General features: G+C 44.2%; 1 protein-coding gene across 1 annotated transcript in view; it reads left to right on the top strand.

Moving 5' to 3' along the window:
• Window positions 1-21,985, top strand: part of LOC140200893 (15-hydroxyprostaglandin dehydrogenase [NAD(+)]-like) — a 44,723-nt gene extending 22,738 nt beyond the window's left edge. Inside the window, exons 4-7 of the mRNA XM_072264535.1 lie at window positions 1,073-1,169; window positions 18,522-18,598; window positions 20,398-20,537; window positions 21,778-21,985. Coding sequence (XP_072120636.1) covers window positions 1,073-1,169; window positions 18,522-18,598; window positions 20,398-20,537; window positions 21,778-21,919 — 456 coding nt within the window. The 3' untranslated portion in view covers window positions 21,920-21,985. The remainder of the gene's footprint in view (window positions 1-1,072; window positions 1,170-18,521; window positions 18,599-20,397; window positions 20,538-21,777) is intronic.
• The last annotated feature ends 2,587 nt before the right edge of the window (window positions 21,986-24,572 follow it).

Genomic DNA, 24,572 nt, shown 5'->3' with positions numbered 1-24,572 from the left:
CAATGTATTGTCGTTGGAGAGAGTCCAGAGGAGGTTCATAAGGATGATTCTGGAAATGAAGAGGTTAACAAATGAGGAGTGTTTGGCAGTTTTGGGCCTGTACTCACGGAAATTTAGAAGAATATGTGGGGATCTTATTGAAACCTACTGGAAGTTGCAAGGACCAGATAATGGGGATGTGGAGAGGATGTTTCCTCTGGTGGGGGTATCCAGAACTAGAGGGCATAGCCTCAAAATTCAGGGCAACCTTTTAGAACAGAAGTAAGGAGGAAATTTTTCAGCCAAAGAGTGGTGAATCTGTGGAGTGCTCTGCCACAGACTGTGGTGGAGCCCAAATCCATGGGTATATTCAAAGCAGGAATTGATAAATTCCCAATTGGTTGGGAGAACAAGGGATATGGTGAGAAGGCAGGTGTATGGAGTTTAATGGGATCCGGGATGGAGTGGACTTGATGGGCTGAATGGCTTAATTCTGCTCCTATGTTTTATGGTCACTTACAACTACAATATATTAATCCTATTTACTAGTACTTGGTCCGTAGTCTTCTGTACCTCACTGATTCAAGTCCTCATCCAACTTTTTCAATGTTGTGAAAAGTATCTGCCCCCAGCAGCCCCTTGGAGAGTGTGTTCCAAATTCTAACTACACTCTGGCTGAAAAAGATTCTTGCTTAGTCTCCTTAGCGGCAAAACAAAACAAACCAAGCCCATCAACTCCCTCCCTCTAACTGAACCTTGTATCCCAGGCAACATTCTGGTGAATCTCCTCTGCATCCTTTCCAGTGCAATCACATGTTTCTTGCAGTGTTTGTGACTATTCCAGATGTGGCCCAACTAAAATTATAGAATAATTTCTCTGCTCGTCGATTTTCTGCTCCAACTGCCTTCCTTGTCTCCTTATTTACATGTTCTGCCACCTCTGAGGTGCTGGGATCTGCACATCAAGCTCTTCAGTTCCTCAATACTCCTGAGGATCCAACCACTAATTGTGTATACCCTATCTGTAATTATTATGAATATGACCAGCATGTTCTGGCCTTATGCTGCACTGATTTCTGTGCTTGCATGTCAGGTTGGCCTGATCAGGACAAGCCAGCTGGCTTTGCAGCACATGGGCACGGAGAATGGAGGCTCAGGAGGAGTGATCATTAATTTGTCCTCTTTAGCAGGTAAATTCTGTAGCAAGATTGGTTAATCAGTGCATGTTGTTATAAACCCTTTTCCATGTGGTTAGTGGGTTAGAAACACTAAACTTAAAATAATGCATGGGACAACACTTCATATTCCATTTGGGTAGCCTCTGACCTGATGAAGTCAACATTGATTTCTCTGACTTTTGTTCATTTCTTACCCCTCTCCTCTCTTTTTCCATTCCCCATTCTGGTTCCCCTCTTACCCTTTCTCTTCTCCTCACATGCCCAGCACCTTCCTCCGGTTGCATCTTTATTCTCTTTCCTCCAAGGTCCATTGTCCTCTCCTATCAGATTCCTTCTTCTTCAACCCTCTTCCACCTGCCACTTCCCAGCTTCTTACTTCACGCGCCCTTCCACATCTACCCACCCCTCACCTGATCTTACCTATCACCTGCCATCTTGTATGCTACCCCTTCCCCCACCTTCTTACTTTAGCTTCTGCCCCCTTCCTTTCCAGTCCTGATGAAGGGGCTCAGCGTGAGTTGTTGACTGTTTATTCCCTTCCATAGATGCTGCCTGATCTGCTGAGTTTCATACAGCATTTTATGTGTGTTGCTCAAAATGTTCAGCATCTGTAGAATCTCTTGTGTTTACTTAATGGAATAAGTTGTTTTTCTCAAATAATGGCAAGTAGAGTGCACACTTCCATTTGAGGTCTTCCCCTGTAAGGTTTGCTCTGGTTTCACTTGAGCTGTGCAATGTTGTATTGACAACTGCAGCCGGTGAGTATAGAATATTTGTGGCATTGGAACCAGAGGAATGCGCAGTGCTCCTGTTGACGTCAGACATCGCTGCCTAGTTATGACCACTGCTAGCTCTGGTACTGAGTGCCGCTCCTACTACCTGCATGGAGACAGAGCCTAAAGAACAAGACTCCAGCAATCAAGAGGTAGTCACGGGAGGCTCAGGAACGATTACAGGATTGTTCTGAGTCAGTGGACTGGGCCGTATTCAAGAACTCATTTGAGGACCTGAATGACAACATCAGGGTCATTACAGACCTTATTAAAGCAGCCGTAGATGAGTATATCCCCACAAATGATGAGAGGCATTGATCGTGTGGATAGCTAGAGGCCTTATCCCAGGACTGAAATGACTAACATGAGAGGACACAGTTTCAAGGTGCTTGGAAGTAGGTACAGAGGGGATGTCAGGGGTAAGTTTTTTACGCAGAGATTGATGAGTGTATGGAATGGGCTGCCGGCGACAGTGGTGGAGGTGGATACAATAGGGTCTTTTAAGAGACTCCTGGATGGGTACATGGAGCTTAGAAAAATAGAGGGCTATGGGTAACCCTAGGTAATTTCTAAAGTAAGTACATGTTTGGCACAGCATTGTGGGCCAAAAGGCCTGTATTGTGCTGTAGGTTTTCTATGTTTCTAAATTCGATCAGGGTTTTCCCCAATCAGAAGCCCTGTATGAACACTGAAATCTGGAACCTGCTGGGAGCCAGATCATAAGACCATAAGATATATGAACAGAAGTAGGCCATTCAGCCCATCGAGTCTGCCCTCTAATTCTAAGACTATGGCCTCTTGTCCTGGACTCACCCACCAAGGGAAACAGCCTTTCCACATCTACTCTATCCAACCCTTTCAACATTTGAAATGTTTCTATGAGATCCCCTCTCATTCTTCTGTACTCTAACGAATACAGTCCAAGAGCCCACAAATGCTCCTCATATGTTAGCCCCTGCATTCCAGGAATCATCCTCGTAAATCTTCTCTGAACTCTCTCCAACATCAGTACATCCCTTCTAATATAGGGAGCCCAAAACTGTACACAGTATTCCAGATGAGGTCTCACCAGTGCCCCATAGAGCCTCTTAAACACCTCCTTACTCTTATACACTATTCCTCTTGAAATGATTGTCAACATAGCATTCGCTTTCCTTACTGCCAATCCAACCTGGTGGTTAACCTTTAGGGTATCCTGCACAAGGACAACCATGTCCCTTTGCACTTCCGATTTTTGAATTTTCTCCCCATCTAAATAATAATCTGCTCGATTATTTCTTCTTCCAAAATGTACAACCATACTTTTCTCAACATTGTATCTCATCTGCCATTTCTTTGCCCACTCTCCTAAACTGACCTTTCTGCAGCCTTTCCATTTCTTCAACACTTCCTGCTCCTCCACCTATCTTGGTGTCATCTGCAAACTTAGTCACAAAACCACTTAATCCATAATCTAAATCATCGATATACATTGTAAAAAGAAGCGGCCCCAACACCGACCTCTGCGGAACACCACTCCCATGGACCACGACGTCCAGCTGTTCATTTTCCCACTTTAGAATGTGCAGAACTTGATCTAAGATCTTCCAGACCCTGGCATCTGGCAATCAAATACCATTTGGGAATCTCTTTCTCACCCACAGAGCTTTCTTCCATTCCCTTAACTATGAATCCTCTATCACCATAGCACGCCTCTTCTGCCTACTTCCCTTCTGAGTCACTGAGGCAAAGTGCCAGAGATTCAGCCACTATGACTCTCCTCTATTGGGTCATCCCCTTCCCCCAACATTATTCAAAGTGGTATATGTTGATGAGGGGTATGGCCACAGGGTTGCTCTGCACTGGCTCCTTAAATCCTTTCCCCTTCCTGACTGTCACCCAGTGTCCTACCCCCTGCATCTCTTTATATGTCCCTCCAGCTTCCTGAATGATTGGGGGTTCATCTTGTTCCAGCTCCCAACTCCTTAACATGGATTGTTAGAAGCTGCAGTTGGATGCACTTCTCACAGTTGTAGTCATTAGGGACACTGGACGTCTCCTTGCCTTCCCACATCCCACAGGAGGAGCATTCATAGGGGAGAAAGCCTCAAGGTTCTGGGGAGTAGACTTAGAATGGAGATGAGGAGGAACTGCTTTTCCCAGAGAGTGGTGAATCTGTGGAATTCTCTGCCCAATGAAGCAGTGGAGGATACCTCAGTAAATATCTTTAAGACAAAGCTGGATCGATTTTTGCACAGTAGGGGAATTATGGGTTATGGGGAAAAGGCAGGTAGGTGGAGATGAGTCCATGGCCAGATCAGTCATGATCTTATTGAATGGTGGAGCAGACTCAATGGGCTCCTCTCCTTATGTTCTTATGTTCAACTCTCCTGCCTGTCATCTCTTCTATTTTAGCTGAGCAGATATAAAGAAGAGAATGAAAAAACATGAGCTTTTCTTTCCTTTGATTTCTCTGACTGAAGCCTCTTTTCTCTGAAGCTTCAAAGAGCTGAAGCCTCAAGGTCACCACTATGACTATGTCCACTCAGATGATAGCTGCTGCGATGATGCCAACTGCCTCTTCCTTCCTTTAATTTGTTCTTGCTGATCAATCTCAAATGCTGCTTGGTTGCTGGTCAAAGCTTTTTTTGTTGTACTGACCCGCTGCTGACTTTTATCCTCTGGCAGTATACCCGATTGAAGTCCCCTCCTCTCAAAGCCTCCGATGTCTGGATTAGCCGTTGGTCAAAACTCCTTTTCACTGTACTGACCAGCTGCTGCCTTTTATCCTTGGGCAGTGGACCTAATTGAAGTCCCTTCCTCTCAAATCTTCCAATGTCCGTCTTGGCCACTGGTCAAAGCTCTTTTCCTTTGGCCTCACTTTTATATACTCTGTGTCCATCTCCCGAGCAAATACAAGTGCAAAAATTTATTTAAGATCTCCCCCTTCTGTTTTCGCTCCATACAGGGATTACCATTCTGATCTTCCAGAGGACCCATTTTGTCCCTTGCAATTCTTGTGCTTTTAATATATCTGTAGAATACCTTAGCATTCTCCATAACATCTGCTAGGGCAACTTCATGTGTTCTTTTAACCCTTTTCATTTCTTACTCAAAGGTTCTGTTGGATTTCTTATATTCCAAAAAACCCTCATTTGTTCCTACCTTCCTATACCTGCTATGCACCTTTCTTGCCTTAACCAGACCCTCAATATCTCTTGAAGACTAAGATTCCATACACTTTAAACTAACTTGGTAGGGGGGTAGGAACCGGAGTGAAGGGACTTAGGATAGGATGGATGGTAAAATACTAAAGATAGCATGCAGTCAGACTGTCAGGAAAGACAGGCATGTGATGGGACTTAGTTGCAGCCAATAGGCTGAGTATCAAAACATTAGGGATGCAGAATCAGGAAGAGTGACAAATATGGCACTCAAGGTTTTATATCTAAGTGTATGTAGTATAAGAAATAAGGTGGATGACCTTGTTGCACTATTACAGATTGCCTAGTAGGATGTTGTGGCCATCACTGAATCATGGCTGAAGGATGGCTGTAGTTGGGAGCTGAATACCCAAGTTTACACGTTATCAGAGGGATAGGAAAGTAGGCAGAGGGGGAGGTGTGGCTCTACTGGTAAAGAATGGCATCAAATCAGTAGAAAGATGTGACACAGGATCGGAAGATGTTGAATCCTTGTGGGTTGAGTTAAGAAACTGCAAGATAAAATGACATTGTTGGCAGTTATATACAGGCCTCCCAACAGTGGACCACAGATTACAGCAGAAAATTGAAAAGGTGAATAAGAAGGGCAATATTATGGTAGTCATGGAAGATTTTAACATGCAGGTCGATTGGGGAAAATCAGGTTGGTAATGGATCTCAAAAGAGTGAGTTTGTTGAATGCCTAAGAGATGGCTTTTTAGAGCAATTTGCTGTTGAGTCTATGAGGAGATCAGCTATACTGGAGTGGGTGTTAAATAATGAACCGGAGGCAATTAGGCAGCTTAAGGTAAAAGAACCCTTAGGAACCAGTGATTGCAATATGAATGAGTTCAACTTGAAATTTGATAGGGAGAAAGTATGTAGCAGTATTTCAGTGGAGTAAGGGAAATTACGGTGGTTTTTTAAGGCTTCCCTTCTTCCACCATCAACTCTGCTCTCAAACGCATCTCTCCCATTTCACGCACATCTGCTCTCGCTCCATCCTCCCGCCACCCCACTAGGAATAGGGTTCCCCTTGTCCTCACCTACCACCCCACCAGCCTCCGGGTCCAACACATAATTCTCCGTAACTTCCACCACCTCCAACGGGATCCCACCACTAAGCACATCTTTCCCTCCCCGCCTCTCTCTGCTTTCTGCAGGGATCGCTCCCTACGCGACTCCCTTGTCCATTCATCCCCCCCATCCCTCCCCACTGATCTCCCTCCTGGCACACTTATCCTTGTAAACAGAACAAGTGCTACACATGCCCTTACACTTCCTCCCTCACCACCATTCAGGGCCCCAGACAGTCCTTCCAGGTGAGGCGACACTTCACCTGTGAGTCGGCTGGGGTGATATACTGCGTCCGGTGCTCCCGATGCGGCCTTCTATATATTGGCGAGACCCGACGCAGACTGGGAGACCGTTTCGCTGAACACCTATGCTCTGTCCACCAGAGAAAGCAGGATCTCCCAGTGGCCACACATTTTAATTCCACGTCCCATTCCCATTCTGACATGTCTATTCACGGCCTCCTCTACTGTCAAGATGAAGCCACACTCAGGTTGGAGGAACAACACCTTATATTCCATCTGGGTAGCCTCCCACCTGATGGCATGAACATTGACTTCTCTAACTTCTGTTAATGTCCCACCTCTCCTTTGTATCCCATCTGTTATTAATTAATTATTATTAATTTTTTTCTCTCTCTCTCCTTTTTCTCCCTCTGTCCCTCTCACTATACTCCTTGCCCATCCTCTGGGCTTCCCCCCTCCCCCTTTCTTTCTCCCTAGGCCTCCTGTCCCATGATCCTCTCATATCCCTTTTGCCAATCACCTGTCCAGCTCTTTGTTCCATCCCTCCCCCTCCTGTCTTCTCCTGTCATTTCAGATCTCCACTCCCCCTCCCACTTTCAAATGTCTTACTATGTCTTCTTTCAGTCAGTCCTGACGAAGGATCTTGGCCCGAAACGTTGACTGTACCTCTTCCTATAGATGCTGCCTGGCCTGCTGTGTTCACCAGCAATTTTTATGTGTGTTGGTATGAGAGAGGAGTTGGCCAAAGTAAATTGGAAGGAGCTGCTGGCAGGGATGTCTGCAGAGCAGCAATGGCGTGTGCTTCTGGGGAAAATGAGGAAGGTGCAGTACATGTGTACTCCAAAAATGAAGAAATACTCAAATGGTAAAATAGTACAACCGTGGTTGATAAGAGAAGTCAAAGCTATTGTAAAAGCAAAAGAAAGGGCATACAACAAAGCAAAAATTAGTGGGAAGACAGAAGATCGGGAATTTTTAAAAAACCTACAGACAGCAAGTACAACAATCATTAGAATGGAAAAGATGAAATATGATAGCAAGCTAGCAAATAATATCAAAATGGATAGTAAAAGTTTTCTCAAGTATGTTAAAAATAAATGAGAAATGAGAGTGGATATAGGACCGCTGGAAAATGAGGCAGGAGAAATAATAACGGGGAGCAAGGGGATGTAGGCTGGTGGCGTAGTGGCATCAGCGCCAGACTTCGGAGCGAAGGCTCCTGGCTTCGAATCCAGCTGGATCCTTTGCATGCTTTCCATCCCTGCTGGGTTGAGCGTCGAGCTGGCAACTCGGCCTCATAAAATAAGAAAGTCTGCTAAAAAAAATGCCACCATGACAGCGTCCCGATGACTCCACTCGGAGTTAAGGGCTTTCTTCTTCTTCTTCTTCATGATGAGGAGATGGCTGATGAACTCAATGAGTATTTTGCATCAGTCTTCACTGTGGAAGACACTAGCAGTGTGCCAGATGTAGTAGTGTGTGAAGGAAGAGAAGTGGGTGTGGTTACTATTACAAGGGATGAGGTGCTCAAAAAGCTGGAAGACCTAAAGGTACATAAGTCATCCAGGGCAAGTGAACTGCATCCTAAGGTTCTGAAAGAGGTAGCTTTAGAGATTGTGGTGGCATTAGAACTGATCTTTCAAAAATCATTGGACTCTCACATGGTGCCAGAGGACTGGAAAATGGCAAATGTCACTCCATTCTTTAAGAAAGGAGGAAGGCAGCAGAAAGGAAATTATAGATCAGATAGCCTGATCTCAGTGGTTGGGAAGATGTTAGAGTCAATTGCTAAGGATGACATGATGGAGTACTTGGTGACACAGGATAAGTTAGTACACAGTAAGCATGGTCTCCTTTAGGGAAAATCCTGCCTGACGAACCGGTTGGAATTCTTTGAGGAGATTACAAGTAGGATGGATAAAGGGGATGCAGTGGATGTATTATATTTGGACTTTCAGAAGGCCTTTGACAATGTGCCACACATGAGGCTACTTACCAAGTTAAGAGCCCATGGAATTACAGGAAAGTTACTAACACAGTTCGGGTATTGGCTGATTGGTAGGAGGCAGCCAGTGGGAATAAAAAGATCCTTTTCTGGTTGGCTGCCAGTGACTAGTGGTGTTCCACAGGGGTTGGTGTTGGGACTACTTCTTTTTATGCTGTATATAAATGATTTAGATGATGGAATAGATAGCTTTGTTGCCAAGTTTGCAGATGATGCAAAGATTGGTAGAGGGGCAGTAAGTATTGAGGAAACAGGTAGGATGCTGAAGGACTTAGACAGATTAGGAGAATGGGCAAGAAAGTGGCAAATAGAACATAGAACATAGAATAGTACAGCACAGTACAGGCCCTTCGGCCCACAATGTTGTTCTGACCCTTAAACGCTGCCTCCCATATAACCCCCACCTTAAATTCCTCCATATACCTGTCTAGTAGTCTCTTAAACTTCACTAGTGTATCTGCCTCTACCACTGACTCGGACAGTGCATTCCACACACCAACCACTCTCTGAGTAAAAAACCTTCCTTTAATAACCCCCTTGAACTTCCCAGCCCTTACCTTAAAGCCATGTCCTCTTGTATTGAGCAGTGGTGCCCTGGGGAAGAGGTGCTGGCTGTCTACTCTATCTATTCCTCTTAATATCCTGTATACCTCTATCATGTCTCCTCTCATCCTCCTTCTCTCCAAAGAGTAAAGCCCTAGCTCCCTTAATCTCTGATCATAATGCATACTCTCTAAACCAGGCAGCATCTTGGTAAATCTCCAATGTACCCTTTCCAATGCTTCTACATCCTTCCTATAGTGAGGCGACCAGAACTGGACCCAGTATTCCAAGTGTGGCCTAACCAGAGTTTTACAGAGCTGCATCATTACCTCACGAGTCTTAAACTCTATCCCTCAACTTATGAAAGCTAACACCCCATAAGCTTTCTTAACTACCCTATCTACCTGTGAGGCAACTTTCAGAGATCTGTGGATATGTACCCCCAGATCCCTCTGCTCCTCCACACTGCCAAGTATCCTGCCATTTACTTTGTACTCTGCCTTGGAGTTTGTCTTTCCAAAGTGTACCACCTCACACTTCTCCGGGTTGAGCTCCATCTGTCACTTCTCAGCCCACTTCTGCATCCTATCAATGTATCTCTGAAATCTTCGACAATCCTCTACATTATCTACACCACCACCAACCTTTGATGGTGAAGTACAATGTTGGAAAATGCATGGTTGTGCACTTTGGTAGTAGAAATAAATGTGCAGACTATTTTCTAAATGGGCAAAAAAATCCCGGAATCTGAGATTCAGAGGGAGTTGGGAGTCCTTGTGCAGAACATCCTGAGGGTTAACTTGCAGGATGAGTCAGTGGTCAGGAAGGCAGATGCCATGTTAGCATTAATTTCAAGAGCAAGGATGTGATGGTGAGGCTTTATAAGACACTGGTGAGGCCCCACCTTGCATATTGTGAACAGTTTTGGGCCCCTCATCTTAGACAAGATATGCTGGTATTCGAGAGGGTCCAGGGGAGGTTCACAAGGATGATTCCAGGAATGAAAGGATTATCATATGAGGAACGTTTGAATGCTCTGGGTCTGTACTCACTTGAATTCAGAAGGATGAGGGGGAGGATCTCATTGAAACCTTTCGAATGTTGAAAGACCTAGATAGAGTAGATGTAGAAAGGGCTTTTCCCATGGTTTGAGATTCTAGGACAAGGGGGCACAGCCTCAGGATAGAGGGGCTTCCTTTCAAAACAGAGATGCTGAGAAATTTCTTTAGTCAGAGAGTGGTGAATTTGTGGAATTTGTTGCCACATGCAGCTGTGGAGGCCAGGTCATTGGGTGTATTTAAGGCAGAGATTGATATGTTCTTGATTGGACATGGCATCAAAGGTTATGGGGAGAAGGCCGGGAACTGGGGTTAAGGAGGAGATAAAAAAAAGGATCAGCAATGATTGAATGATGGAGCAAACTTGATGGGCCAGATGGCCTAATTCTGCTTCTGTGTCTTATGGTCTTATGGCTTATCTTTACCTTTTGACAGTCACATGCTCTCAAAATTTCTTTTTTGAAAGCTTCCCACTTACCAAGTACACTTTTGCAAGAAAACAGCCTGTGCCAATCCACACTTGCCAGATCATTTCTAATACCATGCAGATTGGCCTTCCTCCAATTTAGAAACTCAACCTGCAGACCAGACCTATTTTTCTGCATATTGACTTGAAGCTAATGGCATTGTGATCATTAGATGCAGATTGTTTCCCTACACAAACTTCTGTCACCTGCCCTGCATCATTCCCTAATAGCAGATCAAATATCGCGTGCTCTCTTGTCGGGACTTATATGTCCTGTTGAAGGAAACGTTCCTGAACACATTTGACAAACTCTATCCCATTTAGTCCTTTGTACTGTATGGGAATCCAATCAATATATGGAAAGTTAAAATCACCTATTATAATAAATATATGTATCTTGCAAAAATTTGAAAATTCTCTACAAATTTGTTCCTCTAAATCCTTTGGACTGTTGTGTGGTCGTTAATATGCACCATTGACGTGGTCATACCTTTCTTATTTCTCATTCTACCTATAGCACCTCACTAGACAAATTCTCCAGTCGGCCCTGATGGAGTAATGCTGTGACATTTTCCCTGACAAGTTACACCACTGTTCCTCCTTTAATCTCCCCTGCTCTGTTGCGTCTAGAACAACGGGTCTGGAATATTGAGTTGCCAGTCCTGCCCCTCCTGCAACTGTCTCACTAATGGCTATAATATCATAATTCCAGCTGTTGATCCAAGCCCTGAGCTCATCCACCTTTCATATGGTACTTCTTGCATTGAAATATATGCAGCTCAGGACACTATCGCACCATGCTCAACCTTTTGATTCCTGACTTTGTCTGAGGTCTTATTAGCATCTGTCTCCACACCCTCTCCACTAACTGTTCCAGCACTCTGGTTCCGACTTGCATTTCCAGTTTAAGCTCCACTCTGCAGTACTAGCAAACCTTCCCACTAGGATAGTTTAGTCCACTTCCAGTTCAGGTGTAAACCATCTCTTCTGTACAGGTCCCGCCTTCCCTGGAAGAGAGCCCAGTAATCCAAAAATCTTATGCTCGCCTTCCTACACCAACTCCTTCGCCATGTGTTAAACTGTATATGGGATAAGAGACCATGATGAGGATGGTTTGGACCTAAGTGCTGGAGTATCTGAGGCTGAATTTGGGACAAAGTATAAAGCTGGAACAGGAACTGAGCAAAACCAAAACGCTAGAAGTTATCTCTAGTCAGGCTTCCAACTGAGCACTGAAACTCAGTTCAGGTGCTTTAAATACTCAATTCTTGGCACCCAAAGCATGATTGCCAATTAGCGGGATGGTCCTGAATCCTTAGAGATGCTGTGCCAGCTATCCATATTCAGGAGAGTTAGAGCGTCTAAACACTGGAAGCTGGTGAGGTTGAGTGCGTTGTATCAGGACCCCCTCCCCTTCAGCCGACTTCTGATGGCCCTGGCTGCTCAGAGAGTTGCTGATGGTAGTCACGGATGAGACCCCAGTCCAAGACGTACCTTTTAGGAACCCAGCACCATTCCTCAGGTCCGAATCCCTCTCAGTCCATGAGGAACTGCCGAACACCCCGCACAGTTCGTGAATCCAGAATTCTTTTTCCAGTGAACCCCCGTTCCCCATCAACAAATCTGGGTGTCTGTGGGACTGATGGTGGTGAGGCTAAAGGACTGGTACTCACAGATTTCAACCTGGAACTATAGAAAGCTGGATTGATCTTAAGAGTCTTGGGAGGCCGCAGGTTAAGCCACCGTGTTTACTTTTTTGTGAACCTTGAAGTGTCCAATGAAATTGGGAGCCAATTTCCTAGAGTCTACCTTGAGAGGTTAATCCTGAGTCAACTGCCAGGCCTGTTGCCCAGGCTGCAAAACTGGTTGCTGTCTTCTCTTGCAGTAAACCTTTATTTCAGCCTTCCAGGTAGAGGCTAAAAAAAATCTCCCTTGCTCTAGTCTATTTCTCCTCGCAGCTTTGGGAGAGACCTTTAGATGCAGGAGCTCCAGCCTCAGCCTCCTGCTCAGAGAATAATGGTGGACAATACGCAAATTGGTATTCAAAGGAGGACATCCCGTGCATTAAATGCCATAAAGCATTATGGGCAACCTCTGCCCACATCAAATAGTCACTCCACTCATCCGATCTTTCAGAAGCCAGGCATCTTCGGGTACGTTCTATATCTTGGTTCACCTGCTCCGTCTGGTTGTTGGACTGTTGGTGAAACCCAGAGGAAAGACTTGCTGTTGCCCCAATCAGCTTGCAAAAGTCCCTCCAGAAGTGTGATGTGAATTGTGGACTGTGATCTGCGACTATGTCCACGTGGATACCATAGATTCCAAAGATCTGGTCCAAGTTAATTTCAGCTCTCTCTGCTGCAGATGGTAACTCGTTCAAGGCAATGAGTTTGCAGGCCTTTGAAAATCGTTCAATAATTACCATATCGGTCTTTCCCATGGAAGGTGGAAGACTTGCGACAAAGTCCATGGGGATGTGCGCCTATGGTCTGTTTGGAACAGCTAGAGGATGGAGGAGCCCTTGAGGTTGTGTACAGGGTTGCTTGTTCTGGGTGCATCATTACGTTCTCTTGATGTGCTCAAGGATCCTGACAATCCCTGGGTGAGTGCTCATTTTCAATTCATACCATTCTTCATCCATCTCAGAGTCTGTGGTGGTGCAGTGGCCAAGGCTTCCCCATTCCAACCACCCTCTTGCACCAAATTTCAGAACTCAGTAGCGTAATCGGCCGCTGACTGACTTCCCTGATGCAGCTTCATCAGAACGGCAAGGCTCTGTTTGCACCAGTGGGATGATAAAATATCTTTCTTATGGTGGGTATGAACTCCTCCAAATCCACACAGATCTTCGACCTTCGATCCCAATGAGCGGTGGCCCAGGCAAGGGCTTTCCCGGTCAGGAGAGAGATCATGAAGGCCACTTTTCCATGCTCCAAAGAGAACTGAAATGGGCCTGAGTCTGATTACCATTGAACATTGAGTGAGGAAGCCACGGCAAGAACCTGGGTCTCCATCGAATTTCTCCGGGGTTGGAAGATGTATTGGCTTCACAGAGCAAACCGACAGCCTTGCTCAAGTGACTCGGACGCCCCCTTGTGATAGCTGGTACATGGTGGCCTGGAGGTTGTGTTTCTCAAGGGTCTGTCTGGAAATCCTCTCACTGTGGTTAGCCACAGCAACCGAGAGCATCTAGTACCCTGCTGGAGACATGCTGGCTCAATCGTACTGTGATGAGAGACCTTGACAAGGATGGTTTGGACCCAAGTGCCGGAGTATCCAAGGCTGGAATAGAGACATGGTATAAAGCTGGAATGAGAACTGAGCACAACCAAAACTCTAGGTGATATCTCTAACTAGTCTTACGATTTAGCACCAAACCTTAGTTCAGGTTCTCTTTAAATAGATGGTCCTGAGCCCTTAAAGGTGCCTTCCCAACTATCCATATTCTGAACAGTTGGAGCGTGTAAACGCCGTAAGCTGGTGCAGTTGGGTATGTGTCGTAACAATAATCTTCCTATTTCTGGCCTCACTATCATGTGGCACATGCAGAGCTTCGTCACTTGTCCTACCTATCTCATTGGTTTCTAAAGAGAGCACAACCTCTGGCTGTTCACCCTCCCACTTAAGAATGCTGAGAACTTATTCTGAGATGTCCTGCACCCTGGCACCCAGGAGGCAACATACCTTCCAATAGTCTTGTTCTCATTCACAGAAACACCATTCTATTCCCCTAACTAACAAATCTCATAAGACCATAAGGCATAGGAGCAGAATTAGGCCATTTGGCTCATTGTGTCTGCTCCACCAATCAATCATGGCTGATCCTTATTTCCCCTCCTCAGCCCCACTTGCAAGCTTTCTCACCGTAACCTTTGAGGCCGTGTCCATTCAGGAACCTATTAAGCTCTGCCATAAATACATCCAACGACCTGGCCTCCACAGTTGCACATGGCAACAAATTCCACAAATTCACCACCCTCTGACTGAAGAAATCTCTCCACATCTCTGTTTTAAATAGATGCCTCTCTATTCTGAGGCTGTGCTCTCTTGTCCTAGACTCCCCCACAATGGAAAACATCTTTTCCACATCTGCTCTTTCTGGGCCTTACAACATTTGAAAGGTTTCAATGAGATTCCCCCTCATCCTTCCAAATTGCAGCGAGTACAGACCCAGAGCCATCAAACATTCCTCGTATGGTATCCCTTTCATTCCTGGAATCATCCTTGTGAACCCCCTCTGGACCCTCTCCGATGCCAGCACATCTTTTCTAAGATGAGGGGCCCAAAACTGTTCACAATACTCAAGGTTAGGCTTCACCAGTGTCTTATAAAGCCTCACCATCAGATCCCTGCTGTTGTATTCTAGAACTCTTGAAGTGATTGCTAACATTGCATTTGCCTTCCTCACCACTGACTCATCCTGCAAGGTAACCTTTAGGATGTTCTGCACAAGGACTCCCAAGTCCCTTTGCATCTCAGATTCTTGGATTTTCCCCCTGTTTATAAAATAGTCTGCACACTTATTTCTACTACCAAAATGAATGACTACACATTTTCCAACACTGTATTTCATTTGCCACTTTCTTGCCCATTCTCCTAAACTGTTTAAGTCTTTCTGCAGCCTACCTGTTTCCTCAAAGCTACCTGCCCCTCCACCAATTTTCGTATTATTGCAAATTTGGCAACTAAGCCACCTATTCCAACATTTAAATCATTGATATACAGTATAAAAAGTCAATCAGCAAACCTGAGTGAACTCCCCAACCAGTAATGCCACCCCTCCCACTCTTTTGTGTCTACAACAATGGAACCCTGGAATTTTGAGCTGCCAGTCCTCCCCCTCCTGCAATCAAGTCTCACATATGGCTACAGTATCATAATTCCATGTGTTGGTTCATACCCTGGCTCATTTTCCTATCCAACGATACCTCTTGCATTGAAATATACGGAGCTCAAAACGTTTGTCACTCCATGCTCAACCTTTTCTTCAAAAATGAAATCAAGTCATTAGAAGGAGGTGGTATAGGGTCAGAAGATGTGGAGTCATTTTGGATAGAGCTAAGGAACTGCAAGGGTAAAAAGACCCTGATGGGAGTTGTATATAAACCCCCAAAGGATGTGGCCTATAGTTTAAAATAAGAGGTAGAAAATACAGGCCAAAAATGCAATGTTACAATAGCCATGGGGGACTTCAATATGCAGGTAGATTGGGAAATGGTTTACAGAAGGGGGAATTTCTAGAGCGCCTGCGAGATGGCTTTTTAGAGCAGCTTGTGGTTGAGCCCACTGGAGGATCAGCTATTCTAGGTTGGGTGCTGTGCAAAGAACCAGAATTCATTAGAAAGCTTAAGGCAAAAGAGCCCTTAGGGGAAAATGATCATTATATGATCAAATTCACCCTGAAATTTGAGAGGAGAAGCTAAAGTTAGATGTATTAGTATTACAGTTGAGTAAAGGGAATTACAGAAACATGAAAGAGGAGTTGGCTGGAATTGATTGGAAAAGAACACTGGCAGGAATGACAACAGAGCAGCAATGGCTGGAATTTCTGGAAGCAATTCAGAAGGCACAAGATATATACATCCCAAAGAGGAAGAAATATTCTAAAGGAAAGATGACACAACCTTGGCTAACAAGAGAAGTCAAGCTAACGTAAAAGCCAAAGAGAGGGCATATAATAGAGCAAAAATTAACGGGAAGGTATAGGATTGGGAAGCTTTTATAAACCTTCAGAAGACAACTAAAGTCATTAAGAAGGTAAAGATGGAATACAAAAGTAGATTAGCCAATGATATTAAAGAGGATGCCAAAAGTTCCTTCAGATTCATAAAGTGTAAAAGAGAAGTGAGAATGGATATTGGACCACTGGAGAATGATGCTGGAGAGGTAGTAATGGAGACAAGGAAATGGCAGATGAACTGAACAAGTACTTTGCATCAGTCTTCACAGTGGGAGACACTAGCAGTATGACCTAGGTTCCAGGTGTCAGGGATCATGACGTGTTTGAAGTTACCATAACTAGAGAGAAATTTCTTGGGAAACTAAAAGGTCTGAAGGTGGATGAGTCACCTGGACCAGATGCTATGCTTGCTTAAGTTCTGAAAGGAGTTGTTGAAGAGATTGTAGAGGCATTAGTAATGATCTTTCAGAAATCACTATATTCTGGAATGATTCTGGAAGATTGGGTAATTGAAAATGTCACTCCATTCTTCAAGAAGGGAGAGAAGCAGAAGAAAATAAACTATATAGATCAGTTAGTCTGACTTTAGTTGTTGGGAAGATGTTGGAGTTGATTATTAAGGCTGAGGTCTCAGAGTACTTGGAAGCATATGATAAAATAGGTAGCACTCAGCATGGTTTCCTCAAGAGAAAATCTTGCCTGACAAATGTGTTGGAATTCTTTCAAAAGATCACAAGCAGGATAGACAAAGGAGAATCAGTTGATGTTGCCTTTTCTGGTTGGCTACAGGTGACTAGTAGTGTTCCACAGTGATCTGTATTGGAACCAATTCTTTTTACATTATATCTCAATGACTTGGATGACGGAATTGATGGGTTTGTTACAAAGTTTGCAGATGATATGAAGATAGGTGGAGGGGCAGGTAGTTTTGAAGAAGTAGAGAGGCTACAGAAGGACTTAGACAGATTTGGAGAATTTGCAAAGAAATGGCAGATGGAATACAGTGTCAGGGTATTTATGGTCATGCACTTTGGTAGAAGAAATGAAAGGGTTGACTATTTTCTAAATGGAGAGAAAATGCAAAAAAAACTGAGGTGCAAGGGAACTTGGGAGGCCTTGTGCAGGATTCCCTAAAGGTTAGTTTGCAAGATGAGTCTGTGGTGAGGAAGGCAAATGCAATGTTAGCATTCATTTCAAGAGGACCAGAATATAAAAGCAAGGATGTAATGTTGAGACTTTATAAAGCACTGGTGAGGCCTCACATGGGGTATTGTGAGCAGTTTTGTGCTCCTTATCTCGAAAGGTCTGTGCTGAAACTAGAGAGGGTTCAAAGGAGGTTCACGAACTGATTCTAAGATTGAATGTCTTGTTATATGAAGAGTGTTAGATGGCTCTGGGCTGTATTCATTGGAATTTAGAGAACCAGGGGTGTCGTTATTGAAACCTATTGAATGTTAAAAGGCCTTGATAGAGTGAACTTGCAGAAGATGTTTCCTATAGTGGGAGAGTCTAAGAACAGAGGACACAGTCTCCGAATAGAGGTGTGTCGTTTTAGAATAGAAATGAGAAACTTCTTTGGCCTGAGAGTGGAGAATCTGTGGAATTCTTTGCCACAAGCAGCTGTGGAGGCTAAGACTTTATGTATACTTAAAGCAGAGGTTGATAGATTCTTGATTGGTCAGGGCATGAAGGAATATGAGGAGAAGGTGGGAGATTGGGGCTGAGAGGAAAATTAGATCAGCCATGATGAAATGGTGGAACAGGCTCGATGGGCCAAGTAACCTAGTTATGCTCCTATATCTTATGGTCTTATGATCTTTTGTTTCCTGACTTTGTCTGAGGTCTTAATAACCTGAGTCTCAAAAACCTCTCCACTATCTATTCTGGCAGTCTGGTTCCCATTCCCCTGAGACTCTAGTTTAACCCCCTTCCTCCCATGCAGCAGTAGCAACCCTTTGCGCTATGATATTAGTTCCCCTCCTGCCCCCTCTCAGTCCTGATGCAGGGTCCTGGGGTCAACTTGACCCTCTGCGTTCTTCCAGTGTTCTGCTCTTGTTCCAGATCCTAGTATCTGCAGTCTCTTTTGCCCTTCTTGTGCCCAGTTTTAGTGTCGGTAGGTATGTCTAAAGATGTTGATAGCAGGTGCCATGCACCATGTTGTGTCAGAGCCAGAATTGGTGCAAGGTGTCACTGCAAAAATTGATGCTCAGCACACAATGCCACTTGTTGGGCACTTCCTGATGGATGAGGTTCTCCTGGTCCTCTTTAGTGGAACACTGGATCTTGGCAATTTTATTGACCATGTTGTGACTGACTCTCTCTGTCTCATGATAAACAGCATTTCATTCTCTGGAGATGGCACCAGTTTACACAGCCAGCAAGTGCGGTGTGGTGGGATTCACAAAAGCCCTCTCTGTAAGTATTACTCAGTGTGTGGAGCTTTCCTCAGCTTTGGTACAGCTCAGTTTTCATAGAGTCTCAGCCCTTCAATCCACCCAGTGCAATGGAAGATGAGAGGCCACTTGACAGAGGGCTAGAAGATTATGAGAGGTAGAATGGACAGCCAGCACCTTTATCCCAGGCTGGCAATGGCCAATATCTCAAGACATCCATTTAAGGCAAATGGAGGAATGTTTAGGTGAAATGTTACAGGTAAGGATTTTTACACAGTGGTAGATGGCAGTTGTGATCATTGAGACCACCTTAGCATACTGTCTATTCCAGACAGTATCCTAGTGAATCTCCTCTGCATCCTCTCTAAATCTTTTACATCCTTCCTATAATGAGGCGATCAGAACTGAACACAATACTTCAAGTGTGGTCTAATCAGTTTTATAGGACTACAACATTACCTTGTGAACATAGAACATAGAAATCTACAGCACATTACAGGCCCTTCAGCCCACAATGTTGTGCCGACCATGTAACCTACTCTAGTGACTGCCTAGAATTCCCCTAGCGCATAGCCCTTTATTTTTCTAAGCTCCATGTACCTATCTAAGACGCCCTTAAAAGACCCCATTGCGGCTCATAAACTCAAATCCTCGACAAATGAAGGCCAGCATACCATACGCCTTGTTAACAACTCTTTCAACTTGCACAGCTACTTTGTGGAATCTATGGACGTGGATCTATCTCTGTGCCTCCACACTGCTAAGACTCTTGCCATTAATTCTGTATTCTGCCTTCAAGTTTGACCTTCCAAAGTGAATCACTTCACATTTTGCCAGGCTGAACTCCATCTGCCACTTCTCACCCCCACTTTTCCAGGTTGAACTCCTTTTGCCATTTTTCACCCTAGCTCTGCATTCCCTCAGTGCTCTGTTGTAATCTGTCACTCCTTTCTTCACTATCCACAACTCTATCAACCTTTGTGTCATCTGCAAAATTACTAACCCACCATTCCGCTTCTTCATCTAAATCATTTATAAAAATCACAAACAGCAGGGATCTGAACAGATCCTGGTCACTGACAACCAGGCAGAAATCTTCTATGGGCAAACCAATTTTGTATCCACACGGCCAAGTTCCTCTGGACCCCATGCCTCCTGACTTACTGTATGAGCCTACCATGGGGAACATTATCAAATGCCTTGCTTAAATCCGTTCAGTATACACCACATCCCCTGCTCTACCTTCATCAATGTGCCTTGTCACATCCTCAAAGAATGCAATCAGGTTCATGAGGAATGAACTACCCCTCACAAAGCCAGTTGGCTATCCCTAATAAGACAATGCTTCACTAAATACTCATAAATCCTGTCTTTAAGAATCTTCTCCAATAATTTGCCCACCACTGGAGTAAGACTCAGTGGTCTATAATGCCCTTTCTTGAACAACCTCCAATCATTCGTTACTACTTTTGTGGACAGTGAGGATGTAAAAATCACCGCCAAGGTGCAGCAATCTCTTCCCTCACTTCCTATAGCAACATAGGTTATATCCCAGAATGTCCTTGTAAATGATTGGCAGAGCAAGGATGACATCATGTAGGAGCATTGGTGCCACACTACTCCAGCCTTGACATCAGGTGCTGTCTGCTTGGAGTTTGCAGATTCTCTCTATCAACCATGGGTTTCCCCCAAGTGCTCCAGTTTCCTCCCACGTCCCAAAGAAAGGATGAGTGGATATGAGTGACCTCCTGTTCTCACTTTTCTTTATGTAATCTTTTTGGCAGTGGAAGACATGTGCCAACGCACTATTTCTGGTTTCAGATGAGCTCCATGAAGAAGCAAGGAATTCGAGTGAATGCACTGTGTCCATATTTTGTTGATACTCCACTTCTGAGATGTCAGCATGAAGATGGACAGAAGCTATTTAGTGCCATGATTCAATCAAATGGGCCATTTCTGAAGTGAGTATGGAAAGTGTCTCATCATTTCATTGGGTGTTCATATGGTGAGGTCACAGGGTCATACTGGGCATCTGGTTGAATGTGCACCTTCTACACCAGGGGGCCAGTAGTGGATAAGGTTAGAGCTTTAAATTCCTGGGCTTTAACCTGCCATGGGCCACAGCACATAGGTGCAGTCAAACAAATGTGTTCCAGTGACTTCGAAGGTTAAAGAGGTACAACTTGTCGTTGAACACTCTAACCACCATAAGTCATAGGAACAGAATTCAGACATTTGGTCCATCGAGTCTGCTCCAACATTTGATCTTGGCTAATTTATAACTTCCTCTCAACACTATTCCCCTGCCTTCTCCCCATAACCTTTGACTACTGATCAATGTAGGTAGGTGACCAGCACTACACACAATACTACACATTTAGCCTCACCATCATCTTAGGCCACTTCAACATAAAATCTCAACTCCTGTACTCAGTGCCTTGATGTATGAAGGTCAAAATGTGAAAAGCTCTCTTTATGACCCTATCTACTTGTGCTACCACTTTCAAGGTATTGTGGATCTGCATTCCCAAGTCCCTATGTTCTACTGCACACTTCAGAGCCCTACCAATCATTGTGAGGGTCATGGGCCATCCTCCCTAAATGCAACACCTCACACCTGTCTGCCTTCAATTTCATCTGCCTAAAGACTAAAGTTTCTCACCACCAGGGTCAGGAACAGCTACTTCCCTTTAACCGTTTGGCTCTTGAACTAACTTGCACAAATCTAACTACTATGTACAAACGTTTGTATATCACTATAGCAAAACTACGACCACTTTGTACTACAATGGACCTGACTTTTGTTCTTATTGTGTATTTCATGGTAGATTTTGTATAATTTTTGTAGAATTAATGTTTTCTTGTGAATGTTGTCCCTCTAATGCTACATGCCTGGGTTGCTGCTCCAGGATTTTCATTGCACCGGTGCACATATGGACTTGTGCATGCGGTAATAAACTTGATTTGAAGAGTTGAACTTCTACTAAATTATTTTGCCTTCCTTCTCTGGTGACAAAATAAGTTCTGCCCTCTCTGGAGTTAACCCTTGGTTCTAAAGGTTGGATCTGGGGCATTCCCAGGTTAAGTTTCAGATCAAAGTCATCACCAACCCTGAAACTCGGGGCTTGGAGTTGCCTTACCCTGCGGTGTTGACATGGGACATTCTAACTGAAGGCTCAACTACCCTCTATTTTTATCCAGGCCCTTTGAAGTTGCAGAGGCATTCTTGGAACTGGTCATCGATCAGACCAGGAACGGTGCAGTGATGAAACTGATGCCCAATGGCAAGATTGAGTACGAGAAACCACCAACTCTGTCTGAGGGCACTCAGAAACCTACTTAAAGATCCAAAGATCTCCAGCAGAGAGCCAAGGCTCAGGATAGTTCAGAACTCACCAATAAACTTATAAACCTATTGCAGGAGTGTCTGTGTTTTCTTCTGAATACACAGAGAGTATGCGTGTTAATGAGTGAGTGTGGGCGAGGAAGAAATGACGGCAGCACTATGATAATCATCCATGCCTAACTAACACACAGTCTCAAAATGTAAACATTAAGTCTTCATTTGAGGACTCTAGGTATATTTTAGAAACACAATAAGGGTGATGACCTGGTAAGGGTGATGAAGCAACAGATACACCAAACTTAAGAGATGTGAGTCAGAACGAAAAGAAAAAAAACATGTAGTATATGAGTCATACATTACAGAATGGAAACGGCATTCTCTCTGCCATGTGCAGCAAACAATCAGCTCTTATCCACAATATTCCCATTTCCCACACTGTTGGTAGCCGCCTTAATTTTTTATTACTCAATCTGTGCTCTCTCAACCTCTTTCACTTCTGCGATCTCCCCTTGTAACTGAAGTTCTACATCCCAGGCAGCATCCTGGTGAATATTCCTTGCATCCTCTTTAATACTAAACTTCCTTCCTATTTTGTGGTGGCTGGAAGTGCAAGCAGTATGCCAGTTGAGACCTAACCAAAGATTAATATTCAATGTCCTGACCAGTGGAACCAGTTTTCCATATTCCTTCCTAACTACCGTATCGAGTTGCACTGCCACCTTGAAGGATCAATGGCCATACTCCAAGGTTGCTCTGTTCATCACTTCTCACTATGGTGTAGCCCCCTTAATGCGCCCAAAGATCATCACCTCACTTTTGTCTGAATTAAAACTTATATGCCATTTTCAGTCCATTTGATAAGCGCACCAATATCTGTCGGCATACTACACTACCTTCCATACCATCAACAACTCCACCAATCTTCATATCATCTGAATTTACTGACCACGCCTTTAAACAGGGAGAAAATCCAAAAATCTGAGATCCAAAGGGACTCGTGCAGAACACCCTAAAGGTTAAATTGCAGGTTGAGTTGGTGGTGAGGAAGGCAAATGCCATGTTAGCATTCATTTCAAGAGGTCTAGGATACAAGAGCAAGGATGAGATAGGGTACAGGAACCATGGTGTACAAAGGCTATTGTAAATCTAGTCAAAAAGAAAAGAAGAGCTTACGAAAGGTTCAAAAAACTAGATAATGATAGAGATGTAGAAGATTATAAGGCTAGCAGGAAGGAGCTTAAGAATTAAATTAGGAGAGCCAGAAGGGGCCATGAGAAGGCCTTGACAGACAGGATTAAGGAAAACCACAAAGCAATACAAGGATGTGAAGAACATGAGGATAAGATGTGAGAGAATAAGATCAATCAAGTGTGACAGTGGAAAAGTGTGTGTGGAAACGGAGGAGATGGCAGAGGTACTTAATGAATACTTTACTTCAGTATTCACTACGGAAAAGGATCTTGGCGATTGTAGGGATGACTTGCAGCAGACTGAAAAGCTTGAGCATGTAGATATTAAGGAAAAGGATGTGCTGGAGCTTTTGGAAAGCATCAAGTTGGATAAGTCACCGGGACTGGATGAGATGTACCCTAGACTACTGTGGGAAGGGAGGGAGGAGATTGCTGAGCCTCTAGCAATGATCTTTGCATCATCAATGAGGACGGGAGAAGTTCCAGAGGATTGGAGGGTTGCGGAGGTTGTTCCCTTATTCAAGAAAGAGAGAAGGGATAGCCCAGGAAATTATAGACCAGTGAGTCTTAGTTCAGTGGTTGGGAAGTTGATGGAGAAGATCCTGAGAGGCAGGATTTATGAACATTTGGAGAGGCATAATATGATTAGGAATATTCAGTATGGCTTTGTCAAAGGCAGGTCGTGCCTTGCAAGCCTGATTGAATTTTCTGAGGATGTGACTAAACACATTGATGAGGGTAGAGCCGTAGATGTAGTGTATATGGATTTTAGAAAGGCATTTGATAAGGTACCCCATGCAAGGCTTATTCAGAAAGTAAGGAGGTATGGGATCCAAGGAGACATTGCTTTGTGGATCCAGAACTGGCTTGCCCACAGAAGGCAAAGAGTAGTTGTAGACGATTCATATTCTGCATGGAGGTTGGTGACCAGTGGTGTGACTCAGGGATCTGTTCTGGGACCCCTACTCTTCATGATTTTTATAAATGACCATTAGACCATAAGACAAAGGAGATGAAGTTGGCCATTCGGCCCATCGAGTCTGCTCTGCCATTTTATCATAAGCTGATCCGTTCTCCCATTTAGTCCCACTCCCCCGCCTTCTCACCATAACCTTTGATGCCCTGGCTACTCAGATACCTATCAATCTCTGCCTTAAATACACCCAATGACTTGGCCTCCACTGCCACCCGTGGCAACGAATTCCACAGATTCACCACCCTCTGGCTAAAAATATTTCTTCGCATCTCTGTTCTGAATGGGCGCCTTTTAATCCTTAAGTCATGCCCTCTCGTACTAGACTCCCCCACCATGGGAAACAACTTTCCCACATCCACTCTGTCCATGCCTTTCAACATTCAAAATGTTTCTATGAGATCCCCCCTCATTCTTCTAAACTCCAAGGAATACAATCCAAGAGCGGTCAAACTTTCCTCATATGTTAACCTTCTCATTCCTGGAA

Source organism: Mobula birostris, chromosome 7 (assembly GCF_030028105.1).
Source record: "Mobula birostris isolate sMobBir1 chromosome 7, sMobBir1.hap1, whole genome shotgun sequence".
Taxonomy (NCBI): Eukaryota; Metazoa; Chordata; class Chondrichthyes; order Myliobatiformes; family Myliobatidae; genus Mobula; species Mobula birostris.
This window is presented reverse-complemented; position numbering and strand designations above follow the sequence as displayed.